We start from the raw sequence: 17,083 nt of genomic DNA, 5'->3' as shown, positions 1-17,083 counted from the left end.
ATCTCTGGTCACTTGAACTGGTCATTGGTTTACACTATCCCACTCCATGACTGGACTCCAGTATGCAGTGTCTTCCATGAGGTGAAACAACTCAGATCAACACCCAAGGGCAGAACAAACCCCCTCATCTTTGCCTTTCCATGGGTCTCTGGTCTCTACTCCAGGGTCTTGCTTTCAAATGTCGTTTCTCCATTTGCCTCCCTACTACTGAAAACAAGTATAAGTCTTGGAGTTCAGCCTTGTTAAACCACATCAGTTGGGATTGAGTTCATCCTTCCAGCTTTCTGAGTTATTATGACATCCTCCCAGTTCAGTGTGGTGTGCCAATTTAATAATGTGAATCACCAATATCTTCACGTGATCATGAAGGAAAGGTTGATGTGTTGGGAATCAAGGCCAGCTGGGAACGGACAGTGGGGTCAGAGTGTTCTGACTCCCTGCTGCCTCTGCTCCCTCCTCCACATCCTCACCAGGGCTTCTAAAGGCATCCATGGAAGTCTGAGTGTTGAGAGGAGAGAGGCTGTGGTCTGGGCAACCGAGATTCTACCATGAGCTGCTCTCCCTTCTCCACCTCAACAGAGGGTCCTCTAAGAGCTATGGTCTCTAGAGTCCATGTAGCATCTCTGGAGATAGCCTGGCTTACTGAGCTTGTAGAATGGAGTGGAATGTGTCTCAGGACATGGCCCTGTGGAGGGTATGGATACCCTTGACATCTCTTGTGTCACTTTTCTATCAAGTGCACCCAGAGTCTCCTTCTGAGGTAGGAAAGGAAGCACCTACTTCGTTTGTTTGTTTGTTTTTTGTACTGGGGTTGAACTCAGGGGCACTTAGCTACTGAGACACATCCCCAGCCCTACTTTATATTTTATTTAGAGACAGGGTCTCACTGAGTTGCTTAGCACCTCATTTTTGCTGAGGCTGGCTTTGAACTTGTGATCCTCCTGCCTCAGCTTCCCAAGCCACTGGGATTACAGGTATGTGCCACTGAGCCCGGCTATAGATATTTTTAAATATTATTCATTTATCCCAGGGAAGTGAGGATTCTTGAGGTGAGATTCGTGAAGAGAACAGGAAGGCCTCTATAGCCAGAGGAGACTCCCAGGATACATGTTGAAATGCGAGCAAGTTGGGGAGCAAGGCTGAACCCCACAAATGACAGGAACACCCAAGGAACTTCCTATCTCTGCTTCCTAGGGAAGGCTTGGGATATGTATGGGTGCCAATCTCTGTGTCTGCCTCTTTCTGAGACTGAGGACTTGAGATTATGTTGCCTACCTGGGCAGACCAGAGGGGGAAAGAGTGATCTGCACTTCACAGATGACCAGAATGAATGACTGATGGGATGGAGGCCAACCCCTTCCACTCCAGTCTCATGCCCCAGTTTGTCTTTGTAGGGTCTGGCACCCTTTCATTCACAGGATGGAGAGGAGAGTCTGCATCCTTTAGTCCTGACTGGCCCAGGAGGGGCCCTGTGCCCCGCCTTGGTGTTCTTTGGGATGTTGTCTGTGAAGGACTTGGGGGTCTAGAGCTCACCTGAGTATATTCCACATGCTCTATCTTCATGACCTTCCTGTGCTTGCCAGCAAACTTATCCATTCTCATGGAGTGAGGTCCCAACAGAACCTTGTGGGATGGCAACCTGTGAGCCTTCACACCATGAGGGCCTGAGGACCCTGCTGGACCCCATGCTGGCTGGGTTGCTGGTACAGGCTCTGAAATCTCTGTGCCTCATTTGTTAAGAAAGATTCAGATCTCTATCTAAGAACTGACAAGAAAAGGTATTCTGGTTATATTAATAATCCAAAATGAGAATTGTAACTTGATGTGTATTTCCCAATATGATTTTAATAAAAACATCTGTCCAATATGCATATATAGGCTTGTACTTGCAGACCTGACTATTGAAGCTTCTGGGGAGGGAGGACCTCAAACAGTCTCTGGAGGGATGATTCTGGAGGAATAAATGGGGAATTTTTACTTCTTAGCATGTTGCATAAAAATGGGGAGACCTTATGTGTAATTTTGAGCATTTTAATTTTTCTGTATTTTTCCAATCAGGAATGGTAACAATTACAATACGAAAATGCAAAAAGTAAATAAATAAATAAATAAACAAAGGATGACTACAATCAGAAAACTTTATCCCAGGTTCATAGATTGCCTGGCACAGTGCCTGGTGCTGTTGCTGAGCATTTGGCACATGCTCGCTGTGAGTATTCTTGCGGGACATGCTTGAAAACCATCAGTCCCTTCCAATTCTTTCAGTCTGTTGACTTTTCAATTCAAGGAGGGAAAAATCCTCCTAAACAAGTATGAGAAATAAAATAAGTAGCTGGGTCCTGTCTGCCTTGGCCTCCAATCATATATTCAACAATGTTAATTGAATACATGTTATGTGCTGGTAAAGTTCTAGGGACACAGATGTGACCTCAGAGGCACGGACCTTGACCTTATGGTGCCCCCAACCTGGCAGAGAAGATAAGAAAGAAACTGATAACCATTCAAGCACAAAGATGGCAAATGCAGTGCAAAATAGAACAAAGCAGTCTAAGAGAGAGCAATGAGGTGGGGCCACTGCCCAGGAGCTCGAAAGAACTGTGGGTTCTATGGATCCCAATGAAGTGAAGGCAACTCTGAGCCCCAACTCTGAGTTTCTGTCTTCTGGGTGTCACTCAGCACAGCCTGACAAGCTGCCATAAATCCAGCATTCTGGCTTCTGATTCTCTAGCCTCAGGCAATGATGAGAGTCCTCCCTTAAAGCCCCTGCAGGAAGGTGTTTTTGCAGGCATTCTTGGGAAGGGAGGCTGTGCCCCTGCCTGTGGCCCTGTGATGCTTGCAGGAACCAGAGCCTCCAACCTTGCTCAGGGCTGGTGCAGGAGAGTACAGAACAACAGCGGGAAATCAGATGTCTGTGTTCAGATGAAGCCTCTTGTGGCTAAGGCAGCCAGAGCAGGCCCCAGGGGAATGGTATGTTTTGTGAGGAAAAAATCCTGCAAGAACAATGTTTATAAAACCCCCCTCCACAATCATCTTGTGTGTCTGCCAGCTTTCGGCTTGCTTGTGTTCATGTACATTCTTTTTCTCTCTGCAGGCCGTGGAGACCAACCTGGCTTCCAAGGACAGCCACTGGGTTTTTGTGAATGAGGTAAGAGCCCCTGAATGGTGAGGGCACAGTCTGAACTGACTTTTCCCTGTCCCTTGGCAAAGCTCAGAGAAATCCTTTCATGTCCAATTCTGACTTGGGGGCTGAAATGAATCCTGGGCTTTGTCCTATCAAGGCAAGAGGTCAGAGAATTGGACTTGACTTGCCAAGATGCTCACCTGTACCAGGTGGGGACCAGGGAGAGAAACCAGACCTGAGTCCATGAGAAAGTCAAAAGTCAAAGAACTAGTGTCAGGCATTAGATGTGTGTGGGGGGTTGAGGCAGCCAGTCAGGGTCCTGGGACTGGAGAGATTAGAGCAGGTTATCAAATGGGATGCAGATCAGGTGGGACAAAGGAATAGGAGGGGAGAGGTCATATTGCATGCAGGATGTTAAAGGCACGGGAGGATTATGTGAGTGTGCCTGAGTGTGAGCCAGAGTATGTATGTGCATGAGTGTGTATGTGTGTGAGAAGGCATGTATGGTAAAGGAATGAGTATGAGTATATGGAAATGTATGTGTATGTGAGTGTAAATGATCGTGAGTGTATATATATGTGTATGTGTGTGTACCAATTGTATATGTATGAGTATTTGTAGGCAAATATACGTGTATGATATGTATTTTTGTGTGTGTGAGTGAGAGTTGTATGTGCATGTGTGTTTCTGTGAGTATGTGTGAGTTGCACGAATGTGAGTGTATGAGTTGTACGTGAGAGTATATGTAAGTATGAGTTGTATGTGCATGCAAGTTTATATATTTGAGGGTGTGAATGCATGTGCATGTGTATGTGCCAGTTGTATATACATGTGAGTGTATAGGCATTTATATGACTCTGCTTGTGTGAGTGTGTTTGTGTGTGTAGCCAGTAGGAGCAGGATCAATGTACCCATTTAAAGTGGGTGAATAGGAAATGTCTCCATGATTGGCCATCTCACTATTGTGGGCCTAGAGGGTAATGGGAGCATGAGATGTGATTGCAGCCTGCCTGGTCCTAGCCTCCCCCAGCCTGCAGACATTGCTTGGGAGTGGCTAGTAACCACAGGCCAAACTTTGCTGAAGAGTCCCCTCTGACCACTTGTCTGTTCAGGAACTACAAAACCAGGGTAGCCTGTGCAACTGCAGTGTTCCAGAACCTGAAGAGAACTTGAGAATGTGTTTCCTGATGCTTTTATCAGGGCTGCAGCCTTCAGCTACTCCTAAATTAGTGGATCAATTTCTAATGGCTTCATTCTGGAAGATGCAAGGTTTATTATGTGGGTAATTTATTTTTTTTATGATGTGTATTTCTTCATTAGTTCAATGCTAATATGACTGAAATAGTTTTGGGTGGCTAATGTTAATAATGGCGTAGGTTGTATCAGATAGTAACTGCTCCCAAGATCCACTTTTCATGATTTTCCTCCATGAATTCACACCTTATTAGCTCCACGTCTACACAGGACAGCTGGAGACATGCGCAGTAACCATTCATTTCCCCTGGGGTGCTGTGGTAGGCTGTGTGCTGGTGATTAGGCGAAGGGACGTGACCACCCCTCCCTGCTCTTCAGAACCTGCAAGAGGCCTCCTTGATGTTCTGGAAGGCTTGATTCTCTGCGCTTTGCTGGCTTCTCTACAGCTTCTTCAAAGCTCAACATCCTTTGTTCCAGAGAAAGGAAGCATTCTTCAGGTGCCCCTGAAGTCAAATAGCTGGTGCTAGATTTACTTTTTTGATGACTCCTCCACATCCAATAACCAGTGTTTCTCCGTGGTCATCTTCAAATACGTGCTCTGTTTTTACATTTCTAACCTGTTCCCTTCCTTCCCTTAAGCCCTCACCCCAGCCCCCAGGGCCTTCTGTCCCTCCAGACTGCTGTCTAGGGCTGGGGTTCACTTCAGGCACCTCAGTGTGAGGTGCCCTTAGGGCACTCCCTTCTCAGGCAAATCTGAGGCAGCTAGAACCCAGGGCTCAGTGTCACCAAGGAGGAGACAGGTGTGGGGGTCCCCTCTCAAGCCACACTGAAACAGCCTCACTTAAGACCACAGCTGTGCCCCACTGGGTCAGCAGCATGCCCTGGGCTGGCCAGGCAGTGCACACTGATCTGCAAGTACCTTGGGCTACGTGTGTCCTCCTGCATAAACAAGGGTCCTCAGGGAACCACTACTCTCCTCCTTTCTTGGCTTCCTTCTCTACAGGAAGACTCCTTTGGGAGGCAAAGGACAACCACTCACCTTTCTAAAGTATGCTTTACATTTGTTACCTTCTGTAGTCCTCATCAGTTATAGTTCAGTTATTTTCCTCCCCATTTTACATATTGGATAACAGAGGCCTCAAGGGTTAAATCACTCACGACTATTAAATGATGCCTGTGGGATTCTAGATGAAGACTCTCTGGCTTCATACCCCTTTCCACCCAATGATTTGATTGTGCACATGGGCTTGGCAAAGATCCTAAACTTGTGGTCAGGGTCTGATTCTGTAAAACCTGTCAATAGAGCTCAGGTATGCACAATGAAGGTGACACTCTTGGGCTCACCACTGGGGCCAGCATATGGACATTCTTGAAGTCTGAGATCCAAAGATAATGCCTCTGGTAAAGCTTGGACCTCAGCACTACCTCTGGCTTATGACTGATATGTTCTCTAAGTTACATGTATGCTTATCCTTAGGAACCAGCCATGTTCAGAAGTACAGTTTCCTGTCATAGCATGCCCCATGGAAACAAAAGTTCTGTTATTCTTCTTGCAGTGTAAAATCATTTTAATATCTACAAAATTTTCAAGCAATCTAAATATTGAGTCATAGACAAATACTTGCCAATCACCTTTCTGTGTGATGACTAGGAATAAAATGGGGGAGGGGGCGGAGGATAGACCATCAAAGTCGAGCATTGACTGATGGCCTTCCTTCCAAAATGATCTCTAGAATTCAGCTGTTACACAGAGTCCTTGTCTTCCTACTTCTTGGAACTGTTTCCCACTTCCCTGAAGAAAGTTCAGCCCCATAGACAAGCTCAGCTCTGTGCCTCTTCCCTCTTCCACTGCATTTATCTTCTTCCTGAATGGCCCTCCATCTGTGATCCCTGTTCTCCATGTTCTTTATAGGTTCTGTCTTCTGTTCTTCCTCTGTATTTGATGTGTTTAATGTATTTTCCAGGATTCAAGATAAACATTCATGGGCATGTGTTTTTGTTTGCTTTCTTTATGTAGTGATTTTTAAAAAAATATATCTACCCTTTTACTGGTGAGTATTGGGATTGTATATTACAGAACTGGGCAGAAGAAGTCTTGCGTCTGTGTGCCTCAGTGACAGTTTCTATAAGTCTCTGGTCTCCGCTGTGGAGATACTGGCAAACAGATGTGTTTGGGGGCATAAACCGTATCTTCACTGATTGATTAAGTTATATTACTTTGGAGAAGGGTGGGGTATTCAAAAAGAACTCATGGAAAGAAAAATGAACCATTACTCAAGGTAGCCACTAGACTATAAGCTTGTTGAGGGCATGACCAGATCTATCTCATCACTGAATCTTCAATGTTCCAAGCAAAGAATAGATTCTTGAAAGGTTTGATTGAAACAGGTGGGTGTACATAGCATAGGGCCAGTTGCATTGTTGAGCCCTTCACAGCCTACTTGGAGAAAAGACAGAGGCAGCAATTAAGACCCATTTCTCAGAGATGGAGGGGACCACTGTGGGTTATTTGTCAGAGGCTGCCAGTTCAAAGTCAGTTGATTTGGATGAGGTAGGTGACCTCCAGAACTCTCTTTCAGTTGTGGTAAAGTGTTCCCTCTGTGTGATCTTCAGCATACCCAAGGCTTGGCAGTCCTTCTGGCTCATCCAGTAAATCATGGGGATTCTTGGTGTGAATAGAAGTCTTGACAAAGAGGATATTTCCCTCCCTAGGAATCTCAATATCTGTAGGTGATATGCACTTCATAGTCTGGCTTCTTGGGAAGTTTCTGAAGGAAATCCTTTTGTGGAATATGCAATATGATTCTCAGTTTCTTGAAGGACTGATTGTGATAGGGACTTGAAATGCTCCATTTGTTGCTAGACAGTTCCCATTGTTAAGAATAATTCTTTCAGACACGCAATCACAGCACACATTGATGGATATAGGAGAGGGATGCTGACATTTGAGGTTCAGTGATTTATGGGACACCAAAGATCTATCAAGAGGCAAATTCTTAGAAGGATGGAGGCATCGTTAGCAGACCCTCAGCATCCCTCTCCTATTGCCAGAATATGTTGATGACCCTCATATTCCATGTTCATTCCAAACTGTGCCCTTGAGCTCCAGACCCAGAGATCCAGCTGCCTTCTTGATTCAGCTACTTGGATACTCCATCCCCACCTAAAGTTCAGTGTGTCTTTCTGAACTCACCATACTCCTTCAAACTTGGTTTCTGCTCAGTTTCTGATCCTAGATACCTTGCATCCTCTGGTTGACTGCAGCCAGTGGAGGAAAGCCCATATCCTGCTGTCTGCCCTGTCCACTCCAGCCCCGACTGCACATTGCACCCTTATTTTCTTCTTACCATTCTACCCACTATCTCATGACTCATTCCTGTAGGCGAACCAGTGACTTCTTATTTCCCCCATAAATTTCTTCCTCCTGGCTCTGGACCTTTCCTTTGCCAAGACCTTCCTTTCTACATGCTATGCCCACCCCAAAACTCTGTCCAGAACTTACCTCTTTTACAAGGTCTGTGAAACATTATCTGTACCAAAGGGGCCTCCCAGATTTCTCCACAGAGCAATCCCCATGCCATCCCGTACTCCTCATCCAGCTTGCTGTGTTGGGAGATTGATGCATGTGGCTCACTCCCCAAATATCCTGTTTGCAAAAGCCTGGATGTCCTTTCTATCAGTTTCCCTAAAGTTCCTAGTTTGTGGGGCTCATTCACAGAGGAGCTTGTTGGCTTCATCTCCTGCTGCTCTGCTTTTTGCTTCCTTACTTTTACTCTATTTGTCTAATTAACTACGTGTGAAGGAAGAGGAATTTAAAATCATTCCAATTCTCTATGGACTCAGAACTTTCCATTGTGCCCATTTTTTTGTGCCTGCATTATGATTGGATGGGGCACTAGCTCTTCCTCAGAGGCCACACAGGCTCTCTCTGCCTTGGACCAGGCCTTTGGCAGGTGGTGGAACGACCAGGAAGGAAGGCAGGGGAAGCATTTGTTAGGCTTCCTGCAGAAATCTCCAAATTGTACACTGGGGAAAATATGTCCTGCTAATTCGTTGGTGCTTTTGGAAAAAGATTCTGTGATCAAAGAGGGCAAGTGACTTTAACAGCAGGAAACAGGTGTCTCCTGCAGGCATCTTCAGGCTCTAATGCTTGTGGTGGCTGTCCAAGGATGAGGCAGTGCACACTGTCTGCCACATGTGTTTGTTTTTCTGAAACACATTCTTGTCTTTGGTCTTCACATGCTCATCTCTGTAGGGAATTGGCAGGTGGTGGGGTGCAGGCTCCACAGAGCTTCTTGCCGCATAGAACTGCTCTACCTGTATCCTGAGAAGCCTCCACCACCCCAGGTGCAGGTTGTGCAGTGCATGGACTTCTTCAGCCCCATCTGGCCAGAATGTTCTTGCCCAGAAGGCGTTGGCACCCATTTAATTACTTTCACTGATTTGCCACAAACAAATACTGCACGAGGATCGTTGTGGGATAGAGCGGGCTTGTCAATAGTCCAGAGAACATCACTCCTGACTTTCAGATCTTCCCTATCTCAGAGCACAAAATGAATCAAAAACAAATGAAAATGAGATTAGGTTATAAGTAGTGTTGTTGTAGAGAAAGGAAATGCCAAAGCTTTAAGGGAAGAAAAAGGAAGAAGAAGGAGGAAAAGATTTTAAGAAGGTGAATCACATAGCTTTAAGAAATCTCTACTTGGGACTCAAAGAGAGGGAGGGAAAAAGATTTAACTTTTTCCCTTTCATTTTGAAGATTCTAATTCTGTTTGAATATTAAGTCCCTGTGCCATTTGGTGTCTTTAAATTTAATTTAGTATCACTCCAAAGCACTTATGTTTGTTGTAGTCTATTCATTTGTTTTTTTGTAGCCTTATTGAGGTGTCTTTGAGGAAGGGAACCACATCTTATCCACTTCTGTAGCCCCAACTCAGAACTCTTGAATGAAGAATAGGAGTTATCATTTATCAGACATTAGAAGGGACTAGGCATTGTTTTTGAGTATCACTTTCATTATCTATTTTTTAATTTCATTTAATTGACAATAAATGCACATATTTAAGGGTGCAAGTTGTTAAGTTTGGCATGTGTATACACCTATGAAGCCATAACACAATGAAGACAGCCAACTTATCCATCACCCCCAAAGTGTTCTTGTTCCCTTCTGTAATCTCACCTTCCTGCCCCACCTCTCCCACTCCTTAGGCAACTACCGACCTGTTTCTGGAACTATAGATTATTTGTATCTTCTAGAGTTTTACATCAGTAGAATCCGATAGCATGTATTCTTTTCTCTTTTTTTCAGTATGCTTTACTTTACTCAATTATAATTAAGATTCATCTATGTTGCAGTGTATAGCAATAGTTCTTTCCTTTCATTGTTGAGGAGTATTCAGTTCTCTGACTACAACACAATTTGTTTATCCATTCACCTGTCGATGGATACTTGGGTTATTCTAGAATTTTGGCTATTATATAGAGAGCTGTTATGGACTCACATGTATAAGTCTTTGTGTGGATGAATGCTTTTATTTCTCTGGGGGCATATCCTTAAAAGTGAAATTGCTGGGACCTGTGGTGAATGTATGTCTCACTTTTTAAGAAACTGCTAAGTGAACGAGAGTTCTAGTCGCTACACGTCTTCTTCAGTACTCGATGTGGTCAGCCCTTTGGGTCTCAGCTGTTGGAATGGGTTTGTAATGTTCCTGGTTGTGATTTCATTTTCATTTTCCTGCTGACTAATAATATTGAGCATCTTTTCATGTGATTCTATTTGCCATCTCTATCTATATATCTTCTTTGGTAAAGTGTCTGTTTAAATATTTTGTCCATATCACTGGAATATCTGTTTTCTAATCATTGAGTTCTGAAGGTTCTTTAAGTATTCATCACATAAGCTCTTTATCAGATGTATATTTTACAAATATTCCCTTCCAGTCTAGGGCTTGTTTATTTATTCTAACACTGTCTTTGGAGGGCAGACTTTTTTTTTTTTAATGAAGTTTTTAGTGTGGTGTCTGAAACATTTCTGAACTTTCTATGCTGTTCTATTAGTTTCTTTATTCCCCCTCTATTTTTGTACCTGTTCCTTTTTAAAATTTTATTTGGTACTGGGGATTGAACCCAGGGGTGTTTAACCACGGACCTACATCCCCAGCTCTCTCTCTCTCTTTTTATCTCTCTCTCTCATTCTTTATTTCAATTTTATTGAGACAGTGTCTTGCTGAGTTGCTTAGGGCCTGTCTGAGTTGCTGAGGCTGGTTTTGAACTCTAGATTCTCCTGCCTCAGCCTCCCGAGCAACTCGGGACTGCAGGCCTGCCCCACGGTGCCTGGCAGTCCCATGTTCTTTTAATTACCAAAGATTTCTAATAAGATGGGAAATCATATTTTGTTAGGCTTCTACCTTTGTTCTTCATTTTTGAAGTTGTTTTGGATATCCTAGGTCCTTGGAATTTTTATGTGAAATTTAGAATCAACTTGTCACTTTTTACCCAAAATGATGACTGAAATTTTATTTGGGATTCCATGTATCTATAGTTCAATTTGGGAAGAACTGACATTTTAATAATATCGTCTTCTCACCTACAAAGATGTATCTCTCCACTAACTTAGGGCTTCTTTAATTTCTCTCAACAATGTTTTATCATTTTTACTGTGCAGACCTTTTACATTTTTGGTCAGATTATCCCTGAGTATTTTATATTGTTGATACTATTGTAAATTATAATTTTAAAAGCATTTCAATCTCTAGTTGTTCATTTATGGCATATAGTCATGCAGCTGATTTTTTGCATACTGATCTTGTATCTTGGAACCTTGCTAAATTCACTAATTCTAGTAGTGGTTCATAGATTCCATGAGATATTCTATATTAACTTTCATGACCTCTTGGTATATGACAATTTTATCTGTTCCTTTGCATTTGAATACCTTTTATTTCTTTTCCTTGCCTGATCTCATTGATTAACTGATGAGTTCCTTTGGTGTGATGATGAATGTAAGTGGGGATAGCAGACATCCTTTTCTTGTTTCTGATATTAGGAAGAAAACACAGAGTGTTTGACCATTAAGTATTAAGTTAGATATAGGTTGTTTGGAGATGCCTTTTATCAGACTGGGAGTTCTATTCCTAGTTTGGTGAAAATTTTTGTCAAGAATTGAGGTTGAATTTTGTTTAATGCTCTTTCTGCATTTACTGAGAAGATCATATGATTTTCTTTAGAGTTTATTAATATGTTAGATTATATTGATTGACTTTCTAATACTAAAGCAACCCAGGATTCCTGACACAGAACTTACTTTGAAGATGTAATTTGTATATGCTATTGCATTTGATTTTATAACATTTTGATTAGATTTTTTATTCAGTGTTCACAAGGGGTATTGGTCTCTTCCTTTTAATGTCTTTCTGTGCTTTAGATATTGGTGTAATGTTCACTTCAAAATATGAGTTGGAAAGTGTTCAATTCTAGAAGAATTTGTATAGAATTTTAATTATTTTTTTCTATAAGAATTTGTTAGGATGCACTAGTGAAGCTGTATGGAACGTTTTAGCCACAATTTAAATTTCTTCAGTAGACATAGAGCTATCTATTTTGTCTTGAGTTAGTTTTGAGTTAATTTAAAGTCATTTAAGGAATTTCCTCATTTCATCTAAGTTGACAGATCTTTAAGTATAAAGTTGACAATATTTCCTTATTATCCTTTAAGTACTTGTTGATTCTGTAGACATAATTTCTCTCATCCATGATAATTACAACTTGTCTCTTTTCTGTTTTGTTTTGATCTGTCTGGTTAGAGGTGAATTGATATTATTGATTTTGATGAATAGGATTTTTTTTGTTTCATTGATATTCGCAATTGTTTTTCTATATTCATTTCAGTTGATTTCTACTTTTGCCTTTATTATTTCCTTTTTTTCTGTTTTACTTAGACTTTAATTTGCTCTTCTTTCTTCTAACTCCTTGGGGGAAGCTGAGATCATTTACTTGAGACCTTTCTTTTTCTCAGTGCTGTTTTCTTCTAAGTGACTTGGTGCCAACCCATACATTTTGATATGCTGCATTCATTATTTAGTTCCAAATACTTCCTACATTACTTTTTGATTTCTTTTTTGACCTATGAATTGTTTAGAAGAATGTTATTTGGTTTGAAATATTTGGAGATTTTTCAAGAATCTTTTTGTTATCAATTTCTAACTTAATTCCATCATGGTTAGAAAATGTAGTTTCTATTACTTAAATCCTCTGAAATTTATTGAGGCTGATTTGATAGTATAGCATATTGTCTTTCTTGGTCAATATTTCATGAGCATTTTAAAAGAGTGTGGAACTTTCTATAAATACGAATTAAGTCAACTTAGTGATAATTTTATTTGTGTCTTTAGTATCCTTGATGATGTTTTGTCTACTTGTTTTAATTATTGAGAGAGAGAGGTATTAAAATATTCAACTTTGATTGTGAGTTGTTTATTTTCCCTTGCAGTTTTATCAGTTGTTTAATATATTTTGAAGCTTTGTTACAAGCAGTATAAAATGTTAGGATTTTTCTATCTTGTTGATTAATAGACCCATTATCATTATGAAGTGACCTCCTTTAATCCTGATAACTTTCTCTTCTCTGCAATGTACTTTTTCTGGTATTAGTAGAACTATTCAATAAGACTTGAAAGTCAAAATTGCTCCTTGATCCATGGGCTGCGGAATAGATGTGTTTGTTAGTAGGCATGAAAACAACATTAATCTCATTTTACATCTTCATCAGAGCTCTTGGGTGACCAAGTGCATTGTCATTGAGCAGTAATATTTTGAAAGGACTCTTATTCTGAGCAATAGGTCTAAATATTCAGTAAAACAAACAAACAAACTAACAAATCTACTGTATGATCCAGGTATTCCACTTCTAAGACTATATTTAAAAGAAATGAAATCAGCATATCAAAGAGATAGCCACCTGTCCATTTTTGTTGCTGCACTATTCACAATAAGATATTGAATCAACCTTTGGTGCCCATAGACAGATGAGTGAATAAAGAAAATGTGATACACACACGCACACTATGGAATATTATTCAACTAAAAAATAATGAAATTCTGTCAGTTGCAGGAAAATAGATGAAACTAGAGGACGTTATGTTAAGTGAAATGAAATCCTATATGTTCGCTCTCGTATGTAGAAGCTTAAAAAAGTCAATCTGAATATGGAATAGTAATTACTAAAGACTGGAAAGAGTCGGGGTTGAGGATAAAGGGATTTTGGATAATGAATACAAAAGCACAGTTAGATAGAAGGAATAAGTTCTGGTATTCTGCCACACAGAGGAATGACTGTAGCACACAACCACCTATTATATATTTTATGAATATCTAAAAGAAGGGGCTCAAAGTCTCGAAACATAAAGAAGTGATAAGGAGAGGGAAACGCTAATTATCAGTGAACACCATATGTATGAGTCTGCATATTACACTGTACCCCATTGATATGTAAAATTGTTGCATGTTAATCAAAAGCTAAAATAAAGTAAGAAGTATGTTGTAAACAGATGTGCTGTCATTCAGGCTTTGCTGTTCCTTTTATAGAGCATAGGCAATGCACATTTGGTATAATTCTTAAGGATTCCAGGAGTTCTGGAATGGCACATGAGGATAAGGCATCAACTTCAAGTCACCATATTCATTAGCCTCTAGCAAGAGAGTCAGCCTGTCTTTGATGCTTCAAGTCCAGGAGGTAATGTCTTCACTGTAGCTATGGAAGTCCTAGACGGCATCTTCTTCTTATATAAAGCACTTTTGTCTGCATTGGAAATCCGTGGTCTAGTGTGGCCACCTTCACCAATGATCTGAGCTAGAGTTTCTGGATAACTGGCGGCAGCCTCTACATTAGCAATTGTAGAGACTTGTACCCTCATGTTATGGAGATGGCATCGTTTCTTAAACCTTGTGGTCTAACCTCTATTGCTTCAAACTTTTCTTCTGCAGCTCCCTCCTCCGTCTCTCAGGCTTCATAGAATGGAAAAGAGTTAGGGCCTTGCTTTGGATTAGATTTTGGCTTAAGGGGAGATTATGACCGGTTTGATCTTGTATCCAGACCAGATACAAGACCAGAACTTTGTCTATTACAGCACTAGGACTGTTTTGCTTTCTTATAATTTGTGTGTGCACTGCAGCAGCACTTTTAATTTTCTTCAAGAGCTTTTCCTTTGCATTCACAACTTGGCTAACTGGCACAAGAGACCTGACTTTCAGCCTATCTTATACTCTACACGTCTCCCTTACTAAGCTTAATCATTTCTCATGTTTGATTTAAAGTGAAAGACGTCTGACTCTTCCTTTTACTTGAGCACTCAGAGGCCATTGTAAAATTATTAATTGGCCTTATTTCAATATTGGTGTGCTTTGGGCATGTGGAGGCCTGAGGAGAGGGGGATCTATGGGGAAATGACCAGTTGGTGGAGCAACCACTTATTAAATTCACCATCTTATATGGACATGGTTCTTGGCATCCCAAATCAATTACAATAGCAACATCAAAGATCACTGATAACAGATCACCATAACACAGACAATGATAATGAAAATGTTTGAAATGTGAGAATTACCAGAATGTGACACAGAGACTCAAAGGGAGTACATGCCATTGGAAAATGGCACTGATAGACTTGCTTTTGCAGGGTTGCCCCACACTTGCCATTTATAAAAACTTCAGTATCTGTGAAACACAATAAAGTGAAGCACAATAAAAGGAAGCAGGTCAATGTGAACTAAGAGCTATGTAGATGGTTGTTACGCTGTGCTGTTTAGTGAATTAAGACACTAAAATGTTTGTCCCCACTTGGTACAGATGCAACCATGTAGGCTTAACTACTTAGTACAACTCAGCAACAGTGTAACATTTTTGATTGAAAATTTTTGATTTGTAGTTAGTTGAACCTACAAATGTGAAACCCATGACTTTAGAGGGTTGACTGTACATATTTAATTCACCATGTTCTACTTAAAAGTAGTACTGTATATTTCACATATAGTATAAGTATCTGACAATCATATACTTCTACTCCTCCTTTCCTGGTCTTTGTGTAATTGTTGTCATAAATATTACTTTTATGTATGTTATTTTTATCATAATACATTGCTATTTTATTTTCTGAATAATCAATTCTCTTTTAAAGATATTTAAAGAATAAGAAAAATCTGTACTTTCCTATGTAGCTACTGTTTTAGATACTTAATTTCTTTGTGAGCATTTGTATTAGATCTGGTATCATTTTCCTTCTGCCTGTAGAATTTAACATTTCTTACAGTGCAGATCTGCTGGTGTTGAAAGTTTTAAACTTTTGACAGCTTTCAGCTTTCATGTATGAAAATGGCTTTATTTCACCTTTGTTTTTGGAAGATACTTTTGCTGGGTGTAGAATTCTAGGTTGACAGTTTTTCCTTTAGTACTTTAAAACTGTTGCCCCATTGTATTCTAACTTTTACTAACAAGAAATTGAATGTTATTCTTATTTTTGTTTTTATATATGTATCATATCATTTATTTTTGCTTTTTTTTAGAATTTCCTTCATTCTTTTTTTCCCCTTCCCTTTTCTTCCCTTCCCTTCCCTTCTTTCTCTCTTTCCTTTTCTTTCTTCTTTTTGTGCTTGCAACTTTTTGAGTTTTTGGACTTGTGGGTTTATAGTTTCATTGAAATTTCCATTTATTATTTATTCAATATAAAAATATTACCTGCTATTTCTTCAAATATTTTTCCCTCCTCATCCTCTTATTTGAAGACTCAATTACATATACATTAGACTTTTTGAAGTTGTCCCACACAGCACTGTTCTTTTTATTTTTTGTTTCATTTTGCATAATTTTTATTGTTAGTCTTCAGATTTACTTATCTTTTATTCTTCAGTGTTTAATCTGTCAATAATTCTACCCAGTGTGTTTTTAATCTCATAATTGTAGTTTTGATCTCTAGAAGTTTGAGTCTTTTTCATAGATCTTCAATGTCTTAGATTTTTTTTTTTTTTTTTTTTCGGTACTGGGGATCGAACTCAGGGCCTTGTGCTTGCGAGGCAAGCACTCTACCAGCTGAGCTATCTCCCCAGCCCTTAGATTTTTGATCATGTAAAATACCATTAAATAATTATTTAAGGTTATTGTCTGCTAGTCCTTATTTCTGTTTAAGTTCTGGGTCAGTTTTGATTAATTGAATATCCTTATTATTTTGTTTTCCTGTTTTGTGAATGCCTGTAAGGCAAGAATTTGCGAATTTACCTTGTAGGGTTCTGGATATTTTTGCATTTCTATAAATATTCTTGCATTTTTTCTAGGATGCAGTTATTAGTAAACAGTTTTATCCTCTTGTTTTGTGTTTTATTAGCTATTTCTCAAGTTAAGATTCATTCTAGGACTTATTCCCTCCTACTAAGGTTATACTTCCTGAGAATTGTACCCAGTACACATGATGTACAAGGTTTTCCAGCCTGGATGGTGAAAGATGGTGCTTCTTGACCCTGTGTGAGCTCCATAGACTGGTCTCTCTAACTTTTTGGTTGGTTCTTTCCCTAGTACAGATTCCTGGTCAGTACTCTGCTGAGAATTAAAGGGGACCCTCTGGGTGTAACATATTCTTCTCTTTCCATGTAGCTATCTCATCTATAGAATTCAAGTCCTATGAACTCTAGCTGCCTTGGCCTTCCAGGATGTCAGCAACAGATCCTCACTGCATTGAGTCCACTGACTTTTGCATGTCTCCTCTTTCCCACTGCATTGTGATA

General features: G+C 40.2%; 1 protein-coding gene across 1 annotated transcript in view; it reads left to right on the top strand.

Annotated features, from left to right (window-relative positions):
- The window catches only part of Grid1 (glutamate ionotropic receptor delta type subunit 1), a 745,266-nt gene that overhangs the window by 438,913 nt on the left and 289,270 nt on the right, over window positions 1-17,083 (top strand). Inside the window, exon 5 of the mRNA XM_047551889.1 lies at window positions 3,092-3,145. Within this exon, the coding sequence (XP_047407845.1) occupies window positions 3,092-3,145 (54 nt within the window). The remainder of the gene's footprint in view (window positions 1-3,091; window positions 3,146-17,083) is intronic.

The sequence above is a fragment of the Sciurus carolinensis genome, chromosome 5 (genome assembly GCF_902686445.1).
Source record: "Sciurus carolinensis chromosome 5, mSciCar1.2, whole genome shotgun sequence".
Classification (NCBI taxonomy): domain Eukaryota; kingdom Metazoa; phylum Chordata; class Mammalia; order Rodentia; family Sciuridae; genus Sciurus; species Sciurus carolinensis.
Note: the sequence above shows the minus strand (reverse complement) of the source record. Positions and strands in the feature narration are given on the sequence as shown.